The sequence below is a fragment of the Parasteatoda tepidariorum genome, chromosome X1, assembly GCF_043381705.1.
Source record: "Parasteatoda tepidariorum isolate YZ-2023 chromosome X1, CAS_Ptep_4.0, whole genome shotgun sequence".
In the NCBI taxonomy this organism is placed as follows: domain Eukaryota; kingdom Metazoa; phylum Arthropoda; class Arachnida; order Araneae; family Theridiidae; genus Parasteatoda; species Parasteatoda tepidariorum.
The window spans coordinates 15,709,882-15,737,106 of NC_092214.1; the positions used below are offsets into that span (position 1 = coordinate 15,709,882).

The following is a 27,225-nucleotide window of genomic DNA, read 5'->3' on the forward strand; positions in this document are numbered from 1 at the left end:
GATTGGATTGTCTTGGATTACTCAAATTAAAACTTAGAGTATCACTCTAGCATCATATTAAAAATATCAGGGTTTGAAAAACCACATGAACTTAGACATTTTGTTATTTTGAATGTTTTCCCAATTTTATTATCGATTGTAAAAGATAAGCTTTTGATTCGAAATACATAATACTATATGTACACTACTTTGAATTATTCACTTTTCATTGCTTAATCATAAAAAAAACAAGACTTTGTTTAATATTAGTTAAATATGGTTTTGCCTAACATAGGTATAAAAAGATTAATTGTATAAATATTGAAATAATAAAAAATTTTATGAATATTTTTATTTTCAAGAATTAAAATAAAATATATATAGTAATTATAAATTGCCGCACCCCTCTGTCAAACTGAGGCCACAGAATTGTAAATTTAAACATACATAGTCCTGATGTTATAGTTTTAGTGAGTTAATATTTTTCCTAAATAATCAAAATAAAATAATATATAATAAATAATCAATATAAAATAATACTCCTAAATAATTAATTTCTTAAATAAATTTCTGCACTAGCGTGCAAAAGTTTTTGCCCAAAGGTAAATTTGCCCAAAGGTAAAAGGTATCATTAATAAACCAAATATAGCAAAAAATTATATAAACTTTGTTTATAACGCCTTAACATGATATAAACTTCAGCTTAACATTATTTAGCATAAATAATGTAAATTAACTTATATTTTGCTTTCACTAATGTGACCCCCTTGACACGTCACATCATTTGTTTCTGTTTCTAATAAGGAAGTCAATGTGTACGTCACACTTTTTCTTGAAATCTTCAATCTTTTAACAATATTCGCATGAATATAGTATTCTGATAAAATTTGTATTTTTCCAAACAATTCAGTATTACATTCTTGTCTTTTCATTTTATAAATATTTAGTTACCTTAAATGAATTAATAAAAGAAATATTTAATCATCTATATTATAAATACAAAATATAAATTAGTTTTATGTAAATATAAAAAAAAAAACAGTATTATAATGTATTCTTTAATAAACTTATCAAAATTTAGCCTCAAATATAAATAAATAGAATTCGAAACAGACAATAATTATACAAATAACCCATTAGTTCACACTTGTTTAGATGTATGTTTACGTTGTCAAATAATATAAGCTAAGCAATCTAGCTAATTAAAATTTGGAATTACTCATGTTCATCAATGAAATTCCAAAATTAAATGAAAAGTAAGATTTATTTGAATTTTATAATATTAATATAAATAATGATTTTGGGCAAAGACTTTTGCATGCTAGTGTATATCTAAATTACTTTTCCTAAATAATAAAGTAATTTTCTAAATAATAAATTTTTTTTCTTCTGTTTATAAATTTTATGTATTGACAAAATGTATTAAAGATTTAATTTTTTAATTTGAGAAACGTAAACTTATACATAAGTACAAATTACAGTTTGCAGTTAAATTCACTTCAAAATTAGTAAAAAAAAATTATTTTAAAGGATTGAAATTAGTTAGTAAATTAGGAGGGATTTGTTTATTTATAATTATGCAGTCATATAAATTTAGTTTTAGTTAGTTAATATTTTTCTAAATAATAAAAATGCAGTATTAAATATTTACAGTGATACTTCCTGTTATGGATGCTCCTTCAAAACGGACGCCTCTCAATACGGACATATTTTTAATTCCCTGTGAATCTTTTATGAATAACCCATTATATACATTCTCTGCAAATTCTCTACGGGACGCGTTCATTTTTTGCCTTGAAACGTTATTTTTTATCTCTTCAAATGCGACACTATTTTTTCTAAATTAAAAAAAAAAATTCTGCATCTTTTCACCATTTTTAAAGAATGTAAATTTTTTGCCTAATCCATAACTAAAAATATTGTTATGCTATTTCACTACTAAAGAATCAATCTTTCTCCTCTCACTTTGCCTTATCTTTGCTAAAAAGAGGAAGAGAAAATAATACTGCTCATTTGGACTGTGGTATCTTTTGATCTTTTTATCCAAATAACACAAGTTATGAGACCCCACAAGCTGAAATTACGTCTTAAATGCTTTCAATACATCCTTTCCACTGGACATTTATTTTCTTTTCTTATCAATTAGAAGACTGTATTTAACACAGCTGGTGTAAAAAAAAGAGAACAGAAATATAATATTTGAAGTGTTCATATGAATGAAATATTTATTGAGACACTTGATACATGATTAATTATGAATATATCAACTCCATAGGTTCTCATGCCTTACAGGTAAGCGTTGCTTTAGTTTTTTTTTCTGTAAATCTTGGGAGGTTTACTTTCAAGGAGGTATAAACCAGCTTTCTCATCAAGTGATTGATAGGTGTTAGGGGGGTGTAAACCTAATAACTAAAACCGATTGAGAACTAAAAGCTCCTATTCGGTGTCATATGACTTACTTGAATATCTGTGTATAGGGAAATTGTATTCATTTATCTGTAGCTACATCTAGAATTATGTATTTATATCAAACTTTTATGTATTCTTTTGTGTAGAAAAAAATATTTTTTTAAAATTTAAATAAATATCTTTTCAGATAGTTATTGTAGATTATTTTATTATTTCCATATCATGGAAAATATTCTAAAAACAATTTATGGTGTTAAACTTTGTTATTAGGGTACCCTTCCCGTAAACGAAATTTTTTTTCGGTACCAAGAGTGTCCGCGTAACCAAGGTGTCACCGTATATCCAAATAATTGCTCTGAAATAATAAAATAATTTTCTAAATAATGAAAAATATCTTTCTGCTTATAAATTTTATGTTTTGACGAAATTTGTTTGCAAAATATTGGTGTGAAAGTAATTAGCATGCTTTATCAAAGCAATAAAAAGTTCCAAAATTTTTGATGAATCTTGAATTCCATATGAAATTTAATTATAATGAAAATGCATGCAAATGTTTACTGCATTATAATTTATCAGTTTAAAAGAAAATATAAGAAATAAATAGTTATTTTACAGATTAAATACTTAATAAATTCTTTCCCTACAGGCGCATCATAAACATACAAATTGCATTAAAATTTCTAAAATCTAATATAAAAGAAAAAAAATCATGCTTTTTAAGTGTAAAAGCTCATCTATTTATGAATTTTTCTCCATTTACAAAAAGCACAGCAGTAAGTGACTATTTTTTAAAATATTTTATAGTGCAAACCACAGCTCAGCTATTCACCTCCATAGTCAGGGCTGATTGTGCTCCGGAAAAAATCCGGATTTCCAGAATTTTTGCTAACAGTAATCCGGAAGTTTCCGGAAATCGAAGGTCCAGACGTAGGGTTAACTTTCCCGGGACAGCTAAGAGCCTGACTAAAGAATTCCTTACATAAAATCACACTTCAATTATTTTTATTAAAGAAAATTGCATAGAATTTCCTTATATAAAACTAGGATTTTGTAAAAAAGGTCTTCAAAGATTTTTGCAAAATAGGAAAAAAAGCGTTTTTGTGCTATGAAATAGGGGGCACAGTAAATTTTATCCCAGGCGGGTAAAACTTTTGTTCAGCCTTGGATGTAGTTTTCTTCCTCTGCTGCACTGCATCTTTCATGGCCTCAGCATAGATATGCATCAAGGGGGTACCCAGTTTTACCCCTAGAACAGAGATTTCCGGAGAAAAACAGAACAGTACTAAACCTTATGAAATCTTATTATTTGTTAGGGTATGAATTTTGAGTAAATATATAATAAACTGGACTAAAAACAATTTTTACAACTCTAATGTCCTATATATAAGGATAGTTTAAAAACAAGTGAACTGTAGAGAGTTAACATGGTAAAACAAACTTATATAAACAGATGCCTTGAATTAATCAACAACACTCCAATATGGCAGATTCTTCTTTTTGACTAGTAAAGTGTAATTCAGAGTTTGTCCGTAGAAAATGAAACTAATTTCCACATTATCGAGGTACTCAGTCTTACCCCACTCTTCCGTATATTTATATATATCTATAATTTTTCTTTCTTTTTAGGATCACCGTCACTTATCATACAAAGATTATGATACTCAATCTTACAGAGAAGGTAGTTTTGACAGTGATCAAATATCTTCTGAACAATTAACTCCAGTTTCATCTCGTCCTCGTAGTTCCACTTTTACTTCCTCAAGAGAAATGCATCATTCAGGAAAGAAACATTTAAGATTTGAAGCTGATGAAGCTAATCCACCAATAATAAATATGTAAATATGTTTTGATCATTATTTCATATTGATCATATGCTTTAATCTCTCAATTTTCTCCCTTTTCTTTCTTGTTCAAAGGCTTCCAATGCTCATTTATAAAACTGCTCATATCATAGCACTCACACTCTTTGTGTTTAAATATGCTGCTAAAAGAGAGATTTTGTAAAGTTGTCATTGACTGTTTGTTGCCAAATGCAATTGGAGCCTTCTGTCACTCTGGAAACACTCAGAGCCACTTAGTACTTTCATTCACTGATATTTCCGAAATTCAATGACTTGGCAAAATTAATTAATGTTATATAGTTAAATAAATACTTGTCAATAAATCTCATTAAATAAATATTTGTCAATAAATCTCATTAAATAAATATTTGTCAATAAATCTCATTTTCTCTTTAAAAATATCACTTATCTTTTTCTACTAAGCTCTTCATATGCCAGAAATATTATCCCGTCGTAAATATTTCCCAGTAGGGAGTAATAGAAATAATTTGTATTTATTTCAGTCAAACTTTTGTATTACTTACTAACTAGAAAAGATCTGAATTCCCTACGCATTTGATAATCTGATAATAGAAATAACCTATTTCAGCCAAATACATTTCTTAGTCACCCTTGATTTCATTAAACACTTTTGTTTGATCATCAAATTTTTTTTCCTAGTTCATGAAAAGTTTTAAATTTATTCTTGAACTTCAGTTCTTAAATGCTTTTTTTGAAGCTCTACTAAAAAAAAAAAGAAAGACATTGACATAGATGGGATTCTCATTGACTCTCATATAATGGATAGATTGATAGACTGTGTTTCTCTGCTTTTTATTCTCTACCATTTTTTATGTACCATGAAAAATGAAAAAGTGGTCGCAGAATATCATTTATTGATAGCTTCTCAGTAAGTTGCAAAATAGGTGTAGTGTAAAGTTATCTAACTTAGAATTAGCTTCCTTTTGATATGAGTTTTTAAAATTTAAATATTATCTCATTATCTTAAACTTGCTTTATTTTTTTAAAATTTTTTTGTGGCTTAGTGATGTCTCAGAATGAGGTATTCATTTTATATATTTTTAGTAAATGCTTTAAAATATTCTAGATTGAAAAATGTATTAAACATTGCTTTCAGGTTTCTTAAATCCAACAACCAATCACCTCTTCAAATGAATGCAACTCCTATAGGCTCATGGAGGCAAGCTATATTTCATAGAGTTCAGAGTCCAGGGCATGATCAAGGTTTGTATTTTCTTTTTTATGTTATTAACTGATGAATATTCATAGTAGTGTTTTATTACTCAATTACTAGATTGCAAAAAAAAAAAAAAAAAATTTAGAACTGAAAATNGATCCCCAAAATATTTAGAAAAATAAGAAACTAATAAGTACCCATGTTAATAATCTTAAATTGTTATTAATCTGTTTTAAAATTTATTTTTTTCAGTCCCTGTTAATAAAAAAAAGTCATACCATTAAAAGTGTTCTTTTTTTTCTTACTGAAGCAAAAAAAACAGGGCAGGCAGATGGGGCGCCAGGTTGAGGGGTCGCCAAACGAGACTCAAACTTAGTGTTCTCAAAATTATTAATTTCCTCCCTTTTTGCTTATATTGTTTGCATGTAAAATACATTTATAAGTTTTTATTTTTTTAAAATTATATATTCTTAGATTAACTTTCTGTATGATTAAAGTTAATGAGTAAAAATTTACTAAATATGGAAAGACGTGTGTAGCAGAAAAGCTATTTGTTAGACATTGAATAGAAGAAGTTTCACATTTTCTAAGGGGTTAGGTGGGCTATAAATTCCTCACTATATTTTCAAAGACTGAATGTTAGACAAAAATAGGAAGGAAGGCATTTAGAGAATGACCATATATATGACCTCTTCATTCATTCTTTTTAAATTAAGTGTCTTTTGTCTTTTTAATTTAATGAAAATAGTTAATTTTTTTTAGAGAAATAAAACATCTCTTTGGAATTTAGGTTCACAATCAAAACATTTTTGTATTACTTTAATCTACTTTTTAAACAAAATTTAAGAAAAAAAGGTTTTTTTTAAACACTGTCTTAATGTTTCATTCATTTTACAATATATGGCCTTTTCAGCTAGATTTTTTTTAAAAAAAAAATTTCCCTTTCATTAATACATTTTAAAATAAAAGTATTTTAAAAATATTTTTTGTATATTTAAACTATTAAAGGTATTGTTTTTTTTTTTTAAATATGAAAGAATTATAGGAATTAATTTTCTAATAAGAAACTGAGTGTGATCAATTAAGAGTTAGATATGGGTTTTGGATATTTACTTCATGTGATCATGTGTGTCAAATGTTTTCTTAATATAATTAGAAATTGTTGACATAAATCTTAATATTTCATGTTGAAAATACACCTATTTCGTCTCCTATGCAAACTTTTTGTTAAATTTACGCAAATACTTGTTCTTTCCTAATTTGGGTGTGATGATTTCAAATCTGAAATCATCAGAATTAAAATTGTATAGGAACACATGCTCAGTAACGTTGTCAGACGCTGCTGTGGGTGCTTTTCTGTTACAACCTGTTTAGAACTACTCAAAGGAACTGTTAATAATAGCAAAATTCTCCTAGCGGTGTATGATCTCATTTTTGGGCATAGTTTCCTCTGCAATTTCAATTCTATTGACTAAATTGACTGCAATTGACTGCAATTTCAATTCTATTGACTAACTCTCCTATAAGTTTGTTGTAACATTTATGCAACCTTCTGTTTTGTATAACTTTCAACAAAAAGAGACTAAAAATGTTATTTAAAAGAAACTGTTGCGTGGAGAGAGAAACAGACTGTAGATTTGAATTCAGCAATGTGAAAATATCCTTGATCTCTTAACAATTTTATGCAACAAAGAAAAGTTCCCCATTGTAATTATTTCATATTTTCCTATTAATATGATGATTGTTCATTCTTTTGTTAATGCATTTTATACAAGGTCATTTTTAATTTATTTTAAAGGGTTATTTTTCTGATAGTATACTTCATAAACATTTTACTACAAGTTCGCTTTGTAATAAGAACTGTTATCGTGAATGATTTTAGATACAGTGTGTGAACAAAGTAAGAATGTGGAATGTTGGGAAAGCAGTCAATGAATCAGTGAATTGGTGTATTAACGAGTCGACAATGAATAGCTTTTAATTTATTTATAGGCAAGTCATTGAAGAAAATTATTATAAACAGCCAAATCAGTGAATGAGTTTATAAATGCATAAAAATATTTAAAAAACATATAAATGATTTAATGGCAGTCGACAACAAAAATTTTTCATTTTTAAAATAATTTTTAACAAAATGACACATTAAATGCAGAATACTACAATAATTTTTATCGAAAATGAAACCGCGAAAAAAATAGATTTTGAAGAGTCTATAAAACTGTTTGTTTGCCACTGCTATAGCACAAAAAAATAAATTTTAATGTTTTGTATGTCATATAAGATTATGTTCAGTAAAAATATTAGCCGTGATAAATATTTATTCTAGAATACTTGATGATATTCTCATTCAGCTTTCTTTTTCTAGCCTTAAATATGTTAATTGTTATTTTTCTTGTTCATATTTTTCCTACATGAGTATTTTAGATTGATAGCAAAGAAAAAAGATATAGAGTTTAAAAAGATATAGAGTTCTACAGCATTATAACTGCATCGAGGGAACAATTCAAGTTATTTAAAAAGAATTAGATTTTTTTTCCAAATTGAATTTAAGAGTTCGGTTTTCAGTATCGAACAGGGCGCAAAAATGTCTTCCACTGGCACAGTAGTTTGCAACTACTTCATAATGATTATCTAAAATAATTGTATATGTTGGTGAAAGTTGCTTTATTAAGAAATTTATTGTGCATCTCTGTTTACCCGTATGTACCAATGTATATTCTGATTGCAGATATGCAACAGAAATATAGAACATGTAAACATTGTTGAATAAGCTGAATTTTAATTTAAAAGAACAATAAAAATTTCTGATGCAAATTGTGTACTAATAATTTACAGAAAACTGTTAAATATGATTCTTCTAAACATTATAATACTTAAAAGTTGCACAACTTATTTTTAACAGTAATATTTGTTTATAGATCTCGGTCATGTCTTGGATAATACAGCTCAAAGTTCTGAAAATAGAACTAAAAGAACCAAAGAAGAATTGCGGGCATTATGGAAAAAAGCTATATTTGAACAAATTCTGTTGATAAGAATGGAAAAAGAAAACAGGAAACTTCAAGGTATTATTTTCTTAATATTTAGTTTGAATATTTTATGAAATTTCAGAGTGAAGACATATATTGTAACTTTATTTTGTTTAAACATATTGCAATACAGTACATTTTGCAAAATAAAATAGGACCACCCTGAATAACATATGATCTTATAATCGGATTTTCAGGTTCCCGAATTCAATATTAAAGGTTTGAGGGTGGGGGTGACCTCAAATATGCTAATTTATTAGTGCAGACGATATTTTAAGTTATGAAATCAGACACAAAAATGTACTTTGTCAGAATAAACATACCTTTGTTTCGACAGATTCAAAATTTCTGATCCCCAAAATATAGGGGGTAGCCGCATCCTGGGATATTTGGTTCCCATAGTTTGGTCAAGATAGTGATCCAAAGTTTGGATCCCTTAATGTTAATTTTATTTTTTGCGTATTTCTCCATGTCTCAAGAACTTTTTATGCAAGTTGAAAATGTTTTGCACAATTATAAAATTTGTTTATTCAAATATATTTTCAAGTAATAAAATAGAATTTTTAATAAATATTTATTTATTTTCGTATTATTTTATTTAATAATAGTCTAAAAACGTTTGAATCGTATGGTAAACGATTTCTTACATCATTTTAAAGAATGTAATTTTACATGGCAAAAATACAAAATGAGTGAAACCGTTCGAATAGCTCCTGAAAAGTCAAATTTTAAAGAAGCTGTATTTTTAAAATTCGTATTCTCAGGAACTATTTGACCAATTTCTCTCAAATTTTGCATTTTGTAATATAGAATAACATTCTTTAAAATGATGTAAAAAATTGTAAACCTTCAATTCAAAATTTCTTTGACCATTTTTACATAAAATAATAAAAAATAACTAATGTTTTCTTCATCTTAACAAATATTTACTTTATTTACAAATATCTACTTAAAGTTTACATGGACTTATTTTACCAATTTTATATTTGTGTGCAAAATTTTTTTGAATTTGCTTAAAAAGTTCCTAATATCTGGTAAAATGAACAAAATATTAAATTAATATTAAGATATCTAAACTTTGGTCTGCTCTCCAAACCAAACTTTGGGGATCATGTTTCCGAGATTGCTGTTACCCTCTATAGTTTGGGGATCAGAAATCTAAGTGTAATGAGAAAAAGGTATGTTTATTTAGAGAAAGTACATTTTTGTGTCTGATTTTGTAACTTAAAATATCATCTGTGCTAATTAATCAGCATATTTAAGATAATGCCCTAGAACCCTTAAGACTGAATCCTAGACAAATTGTTAAAATTTTCGACTGAATCTGTGGTTATTTGGCCAAATCACTATTCATTACAATCCTAGTTTTCAATATTACTTTATTCAAGAGTCCTAAAAATTCTAAAGCAACAAATTGGATTAAATAGATAAGATGCTTCAATCATTTTGGACAATTTGTGAATGGTTGCCTAGCTCAACGTATGAAACGTTAGTAACTTAGGATTTGTTAATTATTTATTGTAATATAAATGCGGCGAAAATAGAGGAATTCTGCATATTCATGGGAAAATGGCAAGTCTGTTGGATCAAATCATTACAGAGACTGTAACACTATGAAAGGGTGCAAAAAAAGGGACGGTGCTGTCAGCCTTGATCTTGGGAAGCAACAGGCAAGACCTCCAGATTTCTGTCGGCTTGAAAAAATTGAGGTTGTTTTGAAATTGGCTACCCGAAAATGCCTAAAGCTATATTTTCTTTCAGGCAAAATGTTTGAATGGTAAAAGCACTTTTTAAGTTCCATTAGGAACTTACAAGGCAGGAACGAGAAGGGGCTGAATGCACCTGTTGGTTTCTCTAATTGTTCAGTATCTTTTGCATCAGTATGTAATAAAAACTTACTCAAAGTGATTTTTAGTGTAGTTCATAATGTATCGTTCAAATATTTTTATTATATTTTCTGGGTGTGAATTTTTTAAATCTAAATTTAATTGATATTGCTATTAAATAAATATAGAAAATCGTTCTACTAGCCAACAACAACTTATCAAGTTTTGGAGTGTAAGTATAAATTTGTTTTGAATTTTTATCATCTGTAGTCTTATTGTTTTAATATTATGTTTTATAAAAATTACATTAAATATACTGTTAATTTCCAATTAAAATATTTCATCAATTGCTGCTTAAAAATTTAGGTATAATGTTTTTTATTTAAAAAAAAAAACGCTTTTATTTTTAAATATTTAAGTGCAAAATTTATCTTTATTATGCACATAAGTTATTTATTTAAAAAATATTTTTTGGACCATGAAATTATGAAAAGAAAAGAAAAAAGAGAGAAATTTAAAAATTACATGTTATTTATTTGTAGCTTTATCAATAGGGGCTTGATAGAAGGGATGGAAGTAATTCCTACAAATTCTTATTTTATTTAAATATACATGATAAATATTACAGAATTTAAATATAATTATTAATTGAGATTTTAATTTTGAGTTTCAAAGAGTAATTTTTAAAAACTATTTTTAGTTTGAAATTAAAATTATTTCTCATACGCATACAAATGAAGAATTATCATTTTAGCATAAGTAGGTGTTTTAATAAGTATATACTGTAGAAAGTCACGCATCCGGTATTGGTGGGACTTCCGGAAGTTCGGATTATAGATTTTTCCATGTAATAGACCCCCAAGGTAAACAAAGCTTAAAATGATCTAATAAACGATCTGAATCTTCAAAAATTAAATAAGCATTATTTTTCGGGCAATAATGTTTTAGTATTAGAATGATATCTAATCAATCAAAAATAAAATATTAGAAAAAATAAATTATTGCTTAAAATATAGAAAACGAAAAAAAATTTGACAGTTATGAAAATATTATTTGCTCTCTCCGCCATTTTGAACAAGAACAATTCAAGCAAGAAGCGTAAAATTCCGTCATTCATTAAGGTGGGTAGGTGGAGGAGAAAAATTCATTTCCTTCTTATGTGTGATAGAAAATATGATCATTCAAGTTGAGGACGGGGAAGGAACAAATTCTTATTTTCTCTCTGATCATTGGCTATCAATCAAGCTTAAAGGTGCGGGGGGTCATGCTGAAAGGGTTTTCTTTATTTTTTCTTGTGTGACTGAAAGAATCTGCTTAAGAAGGAATGTTACCCCCTTTTTCCCGCTCCTCCTAAATAATACATGGTCAGGGAAGAACGAATGTTTCTCAAGGACATGTATCCTTTTAGACCTATTCAAATTTTCCATTTGGACTCCCGCTCCATGTTAACATTTGTTGAGTTAACCCTTTCCCATAGTATTTCTTCTAGCCAGCTGCATAGGGAAGAAGGGGGGGGGACTCAGTTGCATTCATTCGAAAACATATCTCCCTCTTTTCCTGCATTCCAGAGGAGGAGTGTCACTAACGGTCACTGGACGGTCTTGGTAGATGTTCTCTTCCCCTTTCTGGTGATTTATGGGTTCAATGCATAAATCACTGGAAGTTAGAAAAAGAGAAATCGTGTCAAAAGACCTTTTTTTTTCAAAGAGAGGGGAAGATGAAGAGATGTTTGTTTATTTTGATTGTTAAAAAGTGTCCGGATAATGGACATTACTCTGTAGATGTTTTTACAAAATGTACTTGCTATTTTTGTGATGAATTCATTTAAAGTACTAGTTACTTTCAAGGACTTAATAAAAAATATTGATGTTTTATATAAAATTTCTTAATCCCATAGTTATGAAATTCAGAAAAAAAATTTACAGTTTAGTAGTTAATTTAAACTAAGATCAATTTGATACATTTCTCATTCTCTAACATTTTCTTTCAATATTTAATGCTAAAATTCTTCCTTCTATCTCGATTTTTTTTTTTTAAATTGACAGTAAAAGCTGATTTGAATTTTCTTTTGTTCATTTGTTGCCAGACATCAAAACATAAAATCAATGTCATTCTTGAAGTAAACACAAATGTTTATTTTATTCATTATTTGAAATATGGTTTCTTACATGTGTTATACTTTTAAAAAATAGTACGGATTTTGTTGTTTAAAAGAAGTTGATTGTCGAAGTTTGTATGTGTTAGCATCTATCTATTTTTCTTATCTATCTATATATTTATATAGTTAACCAAGATGCAGTTAGTCATAAAAGAATGAAACTGAACTATGAAGAAGTTACACCATGCATTAAATCTGCTTCAGACAATTGGGAGAAGCTTTTGTGTAATCAAATAAGTCAAGAAAATAAAATGGACAAAGATAAACTGATTGAAATTGTTAAAGCAGGTAATTATTTTTATTAATATGTTATTATTTTCTGCTGGTAATTATTTAATAGTATGTTTGTTCAAATTTTTTATTAAAATTTCTGTTTTTGTTAACTAACCTTTCTTTTTACATGATTTTGTTACAGTAAAACATTAGTAAAGTGGACATTCTTGGCACCATAATAATATGCAATCTTATATATAAATAATCTCTAACAACTATCTGCATTGATATTTATTTAAACTTAGCAAAATTATATTATTTTCAGTACAAAACAGTGCTCGAAAAACCTCCCGTCTTCGGCGGTCAAACATCCGCGCAGACGACCATTTCCCCCGTTAATGTTCGTGATACGTTTTCAATTTTTGTTATTAGAATTGATGTTTTCTCTGTCTGGGAGTACTGCAGCAGTTGAAAGGGGCTTTTCAGCAGGGACCTTACAAAAAAACCCCATCATGTACTGGTCTTAAACAAGAAGCGTTAAACGCAATTGTGAACATCTACCTAAATGAGAAACCCCTTTTAAATTTCTGTGCTGAAACCTCTGTAAATCATTGGCTTGATTGTGGAACTGGCAAACATCTTATTTGATTCATTTAAAAAACGCAGTACCTTCGGATAAATTGACATTCCAGATAACTTGACCGTTGTCATTTAAATTATTTCATAAAAGAAATACTAGGTTACTATTAGTAACCTAGTATTTCTTTTTTTACTGTATAATGTAATCCTAGTATTTGTAATCCTAGTAACTACTAATTCATTGTGCAATTTATCTAAATGTTTGTAATAAATAAGAGAAAATTATAGTTTTATTTCTTTAGAAGCTACGGGTTAGTTTCAAAGGAGGACGGATAAAATTTCTGAGTTTTTCGAGCCTTGGTACAAAAAGAATAGATGAATAAAAGAATACAGTACGAAAACAATCGATGTCACATGTAATTTTATGCTATAACCGTTAAAAAGTTTTGATAATAAAAAGATATTTTATTTCTTTTAAAAACAAGTTAGAAATGGTTTTATTATTTGTTCTTCTCTTTTCCGGGGTAAAAACAGACCCGAATATTTGTAAAATGNTTTTTTTTTTTTTTTTTTTTTTTTTTTTTTTTTTTTTTTTTTTTTTTTTTTTTTTTTTTTGCGAATAAAGCAATCTTATTTGTGACCTCCTTTCCACAGCATTGGTTGTATGAATATTGTGTGGATGATGGCTGTGGACATCCTTCAGATTTTGCAAATGCTAGGAGAAATCAATTGACATTCCACAACGTTTTTTAAAAAGATTGATCTATATAATTTTTGCGATATTTGAATATGAATCTGGATATCAAAATATGACTTAAAATCTGATGTTTTTTATTAGATAGATGTTCCGGAACAATGTTGTTTGATGTCATAATCGGCGATTTTTCGAAATGGAAATTGTGTGCTACTAGGTTATAACCAAAAATATTGACTATCTTGTGTTATAACTGAAAATAACTTCACTACTAAATACTCAATCATTCTTCTGTCTCTTTCCTATATTTTTGCAAAGAAATGAGACAAAATTGTACTGCTTTTCTGAAACATTTTAGAGAGCATCATCTTTTGATCTATTAAGCTATATATCTATTAAGCGTTATGAGACCTCACATTTTATAATGACATATTAAATGCTCTCCATTTCCCTTCCCCTCTGAAAATTCCTCTCTCCTTCTAAACACTTTGACTGTTGTGCTTAACATAGCAGGCTTAAAAGAACAAAATGAAGGTCTAGTCAAGGTATTTATATATAAATCGCACATAAATTCAGATTTTTGATTAATGATCAATGTTAATACAATAACTCCATAAGACCTTGTGCCTTTCTCTTTTCTTTTCTCCTTTTTTTCTCTCTATTGTCTTATATATATATAATCTATTATAGTAACAAAAATTTTAGGACATATTTGGTTTACAAACAGTTGTTATAATATTTTTCATGATTATCCAGTATTCAGATTTTTCTTATTTAAATTTGTTCTGATTAAATAATGTTAAAATCTAAAATTGATTTCAAATTGAGGAATAATAAAATTTCTGTTTTGGGCTCTATTCTGTTCAGATAAGTTACCTTTTTATTTACTTTCATATAGTTTTTATTTAACCTTTTATAGTATGATTTAATTTATTAGTGTGTAAGAATGATTTTCTTAAATAATATTTATCTAGATGAAAAACCGTCAAATTTAAACCTATTAAATTTAAAACTTGTATTTTATTATAAATAGGTATTCCAAAAAGTAAAAGAGGTGAAATCTGGCAATACTTAGCTCAAAATCATATAAATTTTTGGTCTTATTCTAAAAATAATGATGAGGAAATTCCATACGAAGAGCTTCTTAAACAGCTGACTTCTCACCAACATTCAATTCTGATAGATATTGGTAAGTATTTTTATTTTCCATCCAATTAAACTTTTATTATGCTGAAAAAAATTGAGTAAACCAAGGGCTCCCAACCTATAGAGATGCATATAATATTTTTTTTATACCTAGTCATTTTTCATCATATACATATTTTGAAACAGGTCATTTAGGTTAGTTTATCAAATCTAATCAAAGAATTGAAACTAATTAACAAATTGAGTTAAAAGACAAAATAAGTAAGTAACATTTAAAATAATAAATCAAAATAGAAAAGTGCTTAAAGCAGCTAAATACAAATTTGTTTTATTTTAATTTATTAAGTCAGAAAAACAATTCTAGCAGAAAACAAAAATTATACAAAATTTTAAGATATGTGTGTTAGCAGAACAGCACTTCATCAGGGGACACACTGCCTGTCAACATGCAGGAACCTTTCTGTTGTCAGTGGTGAAACCAAAAACTGACAGTGCCCCGAGTATTTTATTTTTCAGGTAACATTCCAACTTCATTTATTTCTTCTAGTTTTTCTCATTTTTAGATAATCAAAATTTTTCTACTTTAAGATAATGAAATTTATTAAGTTCAAACGCGTTCTATGGTTTGCAGTGCCAGTTTTACTCTTGATTTTGGATTGTGTCTATAAATAATGGTTATAAGCTCTTTCTTCAAGCAGATCTGATGCTTGACAAAAACTTGTCTATATTTTCTAGACACTGGTTGCAAGGGGCTCACTAGTCCACTGTATTGGTCTTAGTTGAACTGTTCTACTGTAAAAGACCTTACTTCGTGCGCAGGTTGCCGAGCTACTAAAGGGGGAAGCCACTCCCTCTGCAGAGTATCAAAATTGTTATGACACGTCTTCGGATCATCCTTAGGGATGTTTCCCAGACCATCGCCAATAACCCATTGTACAGCTCTAGTGTGATGCTAATAAAAAACTACTATGACAACTTGTAACATGTGTTGTCACTGTATAATTAACTGTATAGATATAACTGTGATTGTTACTGTAAGATTTATACATTGGTGTTTGGAGGTTTGACAATGAAGTCGTCGATATATGATGTTGTTGAAATTTTATTACATATGCAAAATCGTGTTAACAGAACATTTATTCCACTTTTTTACTTACCCAGTTCTCATTCATGTGCAATAACATCTTTTTTTTGCAGATTTGTTAGAGTAAAACTTAACTTCAGATAAACTGTTATATCATTCATTATACTTTGTTTTATATGTTTGTTAAATGTTTCATCTTGTATTCATTATAATTGTGTTCATCATTAAATGTCTGTTAACTCTTCAAAAGCGCTCATAAATATGTGGTTTCTTCACTTGTAATACTTGAATGGAAGCCTATAACAGGATCTGCATTATGTGTATGTCACTACATAGGTTCCTGCAATCAGGATCAATAAAGTTCACCTGCTCCCCACTGGAAATCCAATAAAATGAAAAATATCTTTTGCATTTAAATGTTATTAATTTTTGTTTTAAATAATTTCCAATAACGTTTTTTTTTGGTATCATATTGAATCCACTCCAGTTTATAAACTGAGGACTAAAGTTGCATCTTTAAATCTAATGCTATAATTAACTAATATTTCTCTGCTAATTATAAGAAATAAATTCATTTTAAAATAATTATTTAATTGAAAGTTAAAAAAATTAGAAAACACTGGAACTCACTGTTTTGTTTTTGAGCCATATTTAATTTAAAAAATGAATGAAAAGTATAATTATTCTTTTTTTGTTTTTTTGATTTTGTTTTAAAGATCAAATGTAAAAACGTAAATATGTTGTCAAAAATTGATGTAAAGTTAAATTATTGAGATTGTTTGTGAAAACTTTCTAGTGTGCACAGGTAAAAATATTTTCCAAGAATACAAAATAAAATACCTGAGTTTAAAAAAAAAAAAATATTTTAACGAATATAAATATGTTGTCAAAAATTGATGTAAAGTTAAATTATTGAGATTGTTTGCGAAAACTTTCTAGTGTGCGCAGGTAAAAATATTTTCCAAGAATACAAAATAAAATACCTGAGTTTAAATAAAAAAATATTTTAACGAATATCAGATGCCAGTGAGGGCTTAATTGTGGTAATAGGTATTTATGTACTTATATTGGTATTGATGTAATAAGTTTACCTTAGCGCTCCTGAAACTGATAAGAATCTCAGTATTTTCCTCTAAGGGTGCACATAACATCACAAACTTATAACCTACAATTTCATCAATAGATTATTGAACAGTATTTGATCACTTAAACTCTGGTCTTAATGACCTAAAAAATCCCTAAAACTGCTTTTAAAAATTGAAAAATACAATCAACGAAAAAAAATTCTTGCAATTGAACATGAATTTAATTTCTTTCAAAAATATTATATATATATATATTTAAGAATTGCATTAGATTTATAATTTCCTGTTATCTAACATAAATGCTAGACAAGAATGATTAATTTTTTGGTTGCAACTTTCTTTCACATAGCTTACAAATTAAAATTACTCCATCTATAGAAAATTCTGTAATGCATAAAATATTTAAAATGTTGAAAAGTTATAAACTAACAATTTTAAAAATTTCAAAAAAATTACCCAAAATTAAAAAATATCCAAACATTTCAGGAAATTCTCTAAAAAAAAATCTGAAATAGTGCTTTATAACATCTTAAAAAATGCACTAATGGAGCAAAAGTCTAAAAACGCATGTGTTGTCAAAATGCAGGTCTTTTACTGAGACCTGTATGGTTTATTGTTAATTAACTACCGGTTGCTAAAAAAGTAACAATGATTCGAAAAATTTATGAGAAACAGAAAGAAATAAAAATGTATGTTTTACCGCATTCTGCTTTGAAAATATAGATTATGCTTATCAAATTTCAAAATTAATTACAAAGTTTGTCAATAGGTGATGCTGCTAACAGTGAAAAACTGTTAAAATTTTTTAAGATAACTATCATTTTCGGCAAAAATAGCACATAGTCAGAGGTGAGAATTAATAGACTTACTTGCTGCTTGTGAATATTTCACTTGGAATTGTCTAACATGCACTAAAAAACATGGTTTTATAGTTTTCTTGATTGACAGCACCATATAGTGATAAATTGTGTAACTAAAGTTAAAATTTCATGTTAATTTTAATAATTAAGCTACCTAAGCAGAACACAGAAACACATACAATTTTATCTCTTATTTTTTTTTTTTTTATGAATTCATCAGTTATTTTGAGAATACCTGGTTTATTTATACATAGAGATTCGCAAGCTATTGTTAAAATTGAATGTATTTTATTGTTTAAATTTCTAAGAAATAATTATGTTAAAATTTTTTATTTATTATTTTAGGAAGAACATTTCCAAACCATCCATTTTTTTCACAAACATTAGGAGCAGGACAATTATCTTTATTTAACCTTTTGAAAGCGTATTCACTGCTCGATAAAGAAGTTGGTTATTGTCAAGGACTTAGTTTTGTAGCAGGAATACTTCTTTTGCATGTGAGTAATACTATTTTTAATTCTATAAAGTTCGTGCAAATTTTTATAAATTTTTAACCTTTCAAATGTCATTAAAAGTTTTTAGCATAATGTTTTAAAGCATTTGAAAGTGGATGTTTTATTTTACCAGAATCTCAGTTTCATTCTACCAAAATCTATGTTTTATCTTCAAGATTACTTAAGTTAATTTTCAGATCAATTAAATAGAATAAGTTGAGAAAAATTAGGATTGAATTGGTTGAGAAAAATGAGGATATCTGACACCTTCCTTTAGCTTTTAACTCTTTGATTCTGACACCTTCTTTTAACTTCCTTTAGGTGGTTCTCAGGCCACAAAAATTGCTTGTGGTATCTGTGTTGCATAAGGCATTTTTAATGGCCATAGCTGAAAGAACCTCTTATGAGTGGCCTGCCAAGTTACCTCAAAGATGCACCTTATTTTGGCCGTCCAGTTGATAGTTTAATTAAACCATTTTTTGCACAAAAATTTGTACCAAAAATCAAAGGTCAGAGAATATTGCCATACTTTAAGCTTTTAAAATTTTTTTAAAAATAGTCATATTTAGTTGTTAACCCTTTTAAAAAAAAAGAAGCCCAAAATTTTTAGACTTTTTATCTTGAAAACTGCACAACATTACGAAAATCAGTTTTCATATAATTGTCAATTGCTAAGGCACAACTGATTTTTTCAAAGTAGCATTCTTGATAGCAGACAAATAACAGTAAATCAAGCGCGGAGGGTGTGATGAACACAATCTCTCCCTTCATTTGAAAATTCTTACTTTAGGTATTTAACCAAAATAGCGCCATAGGTTTCTGCACTTATTTCTGTGAAATTCAGCGTGGTGTTGCAATAATTAAGTGCAAGATGTTAGCAAGATATCATTTGAGTTCTTACAATCGTGGACGATCAGTTCTTACAGAAGTGGTCAAAATGTTACCACTGCTTCTGCGGTAATAAGAGTGTCATCTTGTAACTAAAGAATACCGCTGAAGGTGGAAATGCTATACATAGCATGCCAGGGGTCGTGGTAGTAGCACCACACCTCCAGAGTAACTATATGTTTCTGAAGTGGTGAAACGGAACAGAAATGTCACTCTTAAGCAGACCAGCAGCAGCTATAGTCCTTGCAATTACTACTGGTATAACTATTTTTCCAGAACCATCTCACAGCAATAAAATCAAGTTGATTTGCATGAACAGAAACCTGTTTGATGCATTCCGCTCTAACCACGCCAAAAAATGTAACTGTTCCTTAGCAATTGCCAAGCATTGTATATTTGTAATATCATAAAGTCTTTAAAAAAAATTTTAATGAAAAAATATGGATCTTCTGCTCAAACTAGTTGCTTCAGAATGAAGGTAATTATATCTTGTGATTTCCAATTTCCCCTCATAGTACGAGATAAATAATCTAAAATGTGCATTAGCTAGGTTAGCTTTCAATGCCATCAGTCCAAGTCATGTTGGAATCCCAGGCAATGATTCAGTCGATACAGCAGCGCGATCTGCTACTACTGCCCTAAACTTATCTATACCATTCTCAGATATAAAAATGCATATTAAAAAGTATATAAAATCTTTATTGCAGCAACAGTGGGATAACAAAGTGAATAATAAATTGCACTCTACTAAATCAAATTTGGAACCATTTCCTCAGGGATGAGATTTTTCCGCTTTTTAGCGGATTTCCGCTTTTTTCACTTTTATCTCTTAAATTTCAGCTTTTTTATCAAAAATTCAGATTTTCTAAAAANCTATTTTATCTATGGGAGATTTCTTAGGTGACTCTCATCATCCTAAAATTTTTGCATTTTTATGTGCTATTGGCATTTTAAATTGTATATAAGTTTTACTTTATTTATGACTTTATTCACTTTTTACCATTTTAGTTGTCTCACAAAATTTTACTGTGTTTTAACTTTGACTTGATTTCAGCATTTTTACGTGTCATTGGTATTTTTAACTTCATATAAAAGTTTTAACACGTCTACTGTTTTATACTCTTTTGTAAATATCCTATCACCTTCGTACATTTTACTTACTGTACATTATTCATACCTTTTATCTGATTTTATTTAAATCATTAATCTTGTCTTACTCACTTATTAGTACTATTTTATCAGTTATAATTGTGCTACAATTAAATTTGCATGCACTTAGACTCTTAAACTATTTTACCGAACTGTTTGGCGCAGCATGTCCTCATTTGGACCTTGTGCCACTAAACCCTACATTCAATCAATCAATCATTTAATGCCATTAGCTAGGTCATAATGACTGAAATATTAGCAAAAAATTTGATATTATCGATTCTCATTAAAGTAGAAAAATTTATGTGAGTAACTAACTATAGTAAAAATACGTTAGACATGGTCTTAGTGTATTATTCAGATATTGAAAGTTTGATTATTTTCTTTCAAGTATGAAATTTATATCTGTAGTGAATCCATAACAGCATTGTTAACTGGGAATAAAATGTATTCTCTGACTGATAACATGATAAAACATTAGTCAAAAACTTGAAATTTAATAAACTCTTTACGAATACTATTTACTAGATTACACGTAATACATTGTCTTAAACTCAGTTGATTTTCTTCTCTACCTGATATCTTTTAAAAACATCAGGAACATGATGCGTTTGGACTTGAACCAAAGTCAGATCCAAAAGGATTAGAGCTTTAAGTTTGTACTTACTGGCTGGAACAATATAATTAAAATAAATTGAGAATTAGCTTAATTATACAGCCAAAATGGTCTTATTTCTGTTTTATATGATATTAGTGCTTTTCTACATTTTTTAAATTTCATTTATATACAATAAGTATATGAATAAAATTTTGATTTAAATTAAGTTTTTATTTTAGATGCCAGAAGATCAAGCTTTTTCCATGATGAAGTATCTTATGTTTGACTTAGGCTTAAGAAGGCAGTATAAAACTGATATGGTAGCTTTTCAAGTGAGTTTATTCTTTAACACTTTCCATTATTATATCTTTATTCTCATGTGGGTTCAATATAGTTTTCTTCTAATCTATTTCAAATAATTGGTTTCTTATATCCAGTACAAGAGAAAATAAACTAAATTTATTTATTAAGTGTAGTACAAATTAGTTACATTACATTTTCAATTTCAAATAAAATGTGTTTCTTGCATGCCAGTTTACTTTTCAAATAAGGATTAGAAAACACTTTGAAGATTGTCTTAAAGTTTTTTATTCCTCATTTGTTTTGATCAGCATCAATATTAATTGGTGAGAGCTTGATCACGTGTTCAGTTGCTTTATTGAAAACACTTTTTAATACTTAATTTTTTAGTGTATTAAGTATGTTTTTCAATTGCAATGTTTTGATTAGCTCTTTGACTGTGTTTACTATCTACTCATGGCTGACAAATGTTATTAATATGGTTATTTTGTTAGTGTAATAAATCATATCAGAATTATTGTTCTGTATTTATGAGAATAAATTATTTTCTAATTTTTCTTATAGGCTACTAATATTGGACTTATATTTTTGTGGGGCATTTTGCCCCTTCTCTCTTTTTTTTTTCGAGGAGGTGGCACCAATTATAAGGATACCAAAACACTATTTTTTTTTAAATTGAAACTAAAACCTTTTAGTTCAAATTCTTTTATATCGTATTATTCATATAATATTTCCTAATCATTTATATTTTTAAAGTGAATTGAATGTTTTTATAGTTCCAAACCTTTCTTTAACAGATACAAATGTATCAGTTGTCACGGTTAATTCATGACAGTTATCGTGATCTTTATGACCATCTTGAGAAATTGGATATCTCACCCACATTATATGCTGCCCCATGGTTTCTGACATTGTTTGCCTCGCAGTTTCCCTTTGGTTTTGTTGCCCGACTCTTTGGTGAGTTATAATTTAAAATTATTAGTTTTCCTTTATAACTGTTATGAATTTTAATTGTATTTATTTTGTTTTAGACCTTATATTTTTATATGGAATCGAAGTTGTCTTCAAAATTTCACTCTTGTTAATGGGAAATTATAAAGATTACATTATGTCATGTGACAGTTTTGAATCTTGTATGAATTTTCTTAAATCTTCTTTGCCATCTGTGGATACTCTACAAATGGAGATTATTTTTTCTCAGGTATATTACTATTTTTAATTTTTAAAAAATGCTTGAATCTTTTTTAAATATTTTATATCTGCTTTTAACATTAAAAAAAAAAACTTTTTCATTTATATACATTAACTAGTTTTTGTTGCTGGAACTCGCATAGTTGAAAGTATTATTCTTATATTAATATTCCCAAATTTGTATCAGTAAATTACGATGAAACATACAAGAAAAGCAAAAAAGATTTCATTCATAATAGTTTTTTAATGTTTTGGTTGTTTTGAAGTGAAAATAAGATAATGAATATGCATCATTTTATTTTGTGACCCATAAGGTAGAGGTAATAATTTCTTAATAAAATATTTTAAATGTATAAAAGCAAAAGAACTAATAAAAATCTTAATAAAAATGTATGATATTTAAGTCGTGAACATCAGTTTAAACAACTCATCAGTATCAGATATGTTAGATACTTAGAATCATTTTGGCTTTTTAAAACATTAAATAGTAAAATAGTATCAATATGATGATAATTAAGAAAATGGAAAGAAGACCCTGAAAGGAGCAGAAAAACATTTCTAAATTTATATGTGACCCACTTAGTTTACTTTAATTGGCAAAATAAGTTCTGGAAACCAGTGAAAGAAACAATCACTTATAAATTTTTATACCATTTTCTCCTATACATTAGTAATTTATAACATTTATCACTTTAAATTACAAAGCCGTCAATTCAAATAAAAAATTAAGTTAAAAAAATATTTTTCAATAAATTGTAAGATTGTTGAAATATCAAAATGCATAGATTGCATTTTTTAAAAAAATTAATAAAGCACATTTAAACATATATAACAATAAATAGCTTGTTAATTTCCTTTCAGTCTAATAGAACTCTTGGTATAATTTTACATAAAGGGGGAGTAAATAAGAAAATGGAATTTCAAATTTGGTACAAAAAGTTTGAAACTAAAATATGAATTAGACAGCCTTACTACTAAATTTTGTAATTGCAAACCAACTAATTTTAAACCTTGAACTCACACATATTTCCCTATGTATAATAACCTGATTGTCCTATTAAATTTTCGTTCATTCTTGTCAGTTAGAAAAATCACAAGACATGATTTTATCATGGACTACAATCATGGAAAAACTAAAATGTTTGCAGAAACGATTGTCATCAGCATGAAATAAAAATTTTAATGGTATTTGAAAGTAATATTTAACTTCTCTTATTCTTATCATTCTATGTATTCATTTTGTTGATAATTATTCAAAATCATAGATTGAAAATTAAAAGCATGTCATCTTCATTAGTATATTCAAAACTAACCACATAATATTGCATTTTGTAACATTTTACCATTAAAATGTTTAATTTCTATTTTAAAATTTTTAAATGATGTTATCATTTACTTTTATAAAAATTTTATACATAAACATGCACAATAAAAATATGCAATTAAATATAAAATACTCAAATGTACATCAATTGAATAACAAAATTATATATTTATCCTTATTTACCGACAATTTGAATTTGTTTTAGAAACAGGGAAAAAACTGAAGTAGAGTGAAATAAATACATAAAATCACTTACAAAAAGAATTTGTAGGCAGTAACAAAAAATATCTGTACATAAATTATATAGAAAATTTTAAGGAGAATTTATTAAGTTTACATTATGAGTCCAAGAACTAATTGACACCTCTAGAATACTTGAATGAACAAGAGCCGTGAAAAAAATATAATTTAAGAAGACAGTTTTATTCTACTTCTTACTAATATAAAAGATAATAAGTACATAAAAACTAAATTCAAAAATATATTGCTGTTTAATAATTATTTCCATAATTGCTGTTTAAGAAGCGTTGCAGGTGTGACATATTAATTTAATGTTAAATTTTTTATTTCAATAGTTTTTCATTTAAATTATCTTTTAGTTAAATTATATAAGATTTATAAATGCCAAACTAAGCTATTTACAGTTAAGACAATTTCTTTGTAGAATGGATATAAGTAGGGTTATACAATTCCCAGGCACCTAATTGCCCAAAAAATAGAAGCTGGTACCTAATATTTTAGTAACTTTTACACAAAAGCAAAAAACTGCTTTCCTAGTTTCCTTTCTAAAACAAGCTCATTCCTAAAAATTGGCTCTGATGCCCAGAAATGTTGTAATGTTGTAAATTGACTTTAAACATTAGTTTAAAAAACTGTAATAAAAATATATTAGTTATGAAAACAAACAAATTTTTTGTAAATATTGCAGTAGATTTTAAAAAAACTGGTTTCTTATGAGAATGTAAATATTTAGAGATTTGTAAAGAATGAGACTTTCATGCACCAAAATTTCTCTAGCAAATAAATTACCAATCAAAATGGAGTTAATTTGTAATTATTACATTTACCAATGGTTCCTAACAAGTGTTCTGCGGAACCCTTGGATTATGTGGAAGAGTTCAAAAGGTTTTGAGTGATAAAAATTTAAGCAGTTTTCTTGAAAAAGATTTCTGCATTTGTAATTATATTTAGACCCAATCAATAGTCAATTATTTACTTTAGATCGCAGTTGTCTTTATGCAATCATTTAAAATTAAATGCCGCTGAAAAAAATTATAGATATATTTTTAAAAAAATTAAATTTTTTTAAAAATATATCTATAATTTTCTAATAATATATTGAATGAATTATGATCAAAAAGAAGAAATGGGAAAGAAATGGCTGACAGCCTTGCTTAAGAAGGTTTCTCTCTCCCTCTTCTGTAAAGCTGACTCACAAAGATACTTTTCCCAATAAAAGCACAAAATTGGATTGCCTGATCTCCACAACATCACTGATATAAGGGTAGAAAACCGGGTCTATCTCTAATACTTCCTTGTGACTGGAGGTCCAACACCAGCTTCTCATGCCACATTAAGTGCCTATTATATTCTGAGGCAGAAAGATCTAACCACCTTACCCTAAATGCCATCATTACAGAGCTTCAACTGAACACATCTTAGATTGCTCAGGACTTTTATGGAAAGTCTTCTACTTCCGCCTAACTAGTTATTGATTTCTTGTGTGTCATTGAATTCACAACCTACAACACAACTTCATGAATTATGAGAATCCTACAAATTTGTAAAATATTGCATTAGTACTTCCCATTGTGCTTTTCAAATTAAAATAAAATGAAAAGATCCTCATGAAAAGATATTAGATTATGAATATCAGCTTAAAGATCTTTGTACAGACTGTTGATAATGCAAGATCAGTCCATTTTACAAAAACATAACTTAAATAATTGTTTAAGTAATTAAAATTTTTATTTCATTTCTAACAACTATAAACTAGCACTGAGGATTTAATCTGCACTGATTAGACTACAGTACTGCTCATTAATTTTAATACACCAATTATAATAATTCCTTTTTTTTTTTTTTTGGAAAATAGACTGAATAATAAACTCTTACAAACAAAGCAAAGAAGCATGTTTCATTATATGTATCAGCATATACCAGAATTGCCTGGCTTAAAACAAATTTTTTTATTTTTTTAATTCTATTGAAAATTTTGCATTATTTAATTCTGTAACCAAAGCAAACAAAATCATAAAGCATTATGTTTTCCTTTATTTTTCTAATATTTTTCAAGATGCATTTTTTTGCGTCAAAAAATATTTTAGCAAAAAATACTTAAAATTCATTTAAAATATTTTCATCCTATATTTCATTTAATGCTGCATTGTGTTTTTAAGGGAGCACCATATCATGGGAGAAACTTTTCGTTCCAAATTCTCTTTCACCTCCATAACTAATTTAAAATTAAAAGTATAAAAAAGTGAGTTCAGACAAACCTAGATTAAGCAAGGCATTTTCAAATACTGAAAAGAAATTTTTAAAACGTCAAAATAAAAATAAAATATGAGAAGATAACTTAGGTTTACACAATGAAGTTCTCTTCCAATAGTTTCATATTTTGATACTTTTTTTCAGTTCTAGATTCCGAAATACATTTTTCAACTTCATGACTTACTCTAGGTTTGTCTAAACTCATATTTTCTTTCTTTTAAATTAGTATAAAAGAGATGAAAGAGATTTTTTATGTAAGATTTCTCCCATCCCATGGTATGGCGTTCCATGGCATGGTATGTATATATATGTGTAGATATATATGTGTAGATATATATGTACGTATATATGTATACATATATGTATATATACATGTATATATATATTCATACATGCATGTATATATTGTAATAGATTAGCATCTTAAACTACATGAAAAGACTTTTGAGTAATTGAAATTTTTTAATAGGTTTTTAACTTGGACATTAGTCGCCAGCTTCATGCATATGAAGTTGAATACCATGTTCTTGTGGAAGAAATGGTTCAGACACAGTTCAACAACAGTGCTGAGTTGCAAAATGTTAGGTCAACAAATAAAGCTCTTAAGGCTCAAAATATGGAGTTGATGGAACAACTGCAGGTCTCTCATTTATTTTATAACTTTTATTTATTTGTCATACTAATGTAGTTTGAACAGGTCATTTTAGA

General features: G+C 27.6%; 1 protein-coding gene across 2 annotated transcripts in view; it reads left to right on the forward strand.

The window, feature by feature from the left end:
- LOC107436388 (TBC1 domain family member 1) overlaps positions 1-27,225 on the forward strand; it is an 81,699-nt gene that overhangs the window by 43,281 nt on the left and 11,193 nt on the right. For both annotated transcript variants that reach the window (XM_016048090.4, XM_071187683.1), the window contains exons 11-20: positions 4,015-4,223; positions 5,347-5,453; positions 8,325-8,471; positions 12,546-12,707; positions 14,939-15,094; positions 18,426-18,577; positions 21,449-21,541; positions 22,307-22,466; positions 22,541-22,710; positions 26,987-27,157. In XM_016048090.4, coding sequence (XP_015903576.1) covers positions 4,015-4,223; positions 5,347-5,453; positions 8,325-8,471; positions 12,546-12,707; positions 14,939-15,094; positions 18,426-18,577; positions 21,449-21,541; positions 22,307-22,466; positions 22,541-22,710; positions 26,987-27,157 — 1,527 coding nt within the window. The remainder of the gene's footprint in view (positions 1-4,014; positions 4,224-5,346; positions 5,454-8,324; positions 8,472-12,545; positions 12,708-14,938; positions 15,095-18,425; positions 18,578-21,448; positions 21,542-22,306; positions 22,467-22,540; positions 22,711-26,986; positions 27,158-27,225) is intronic.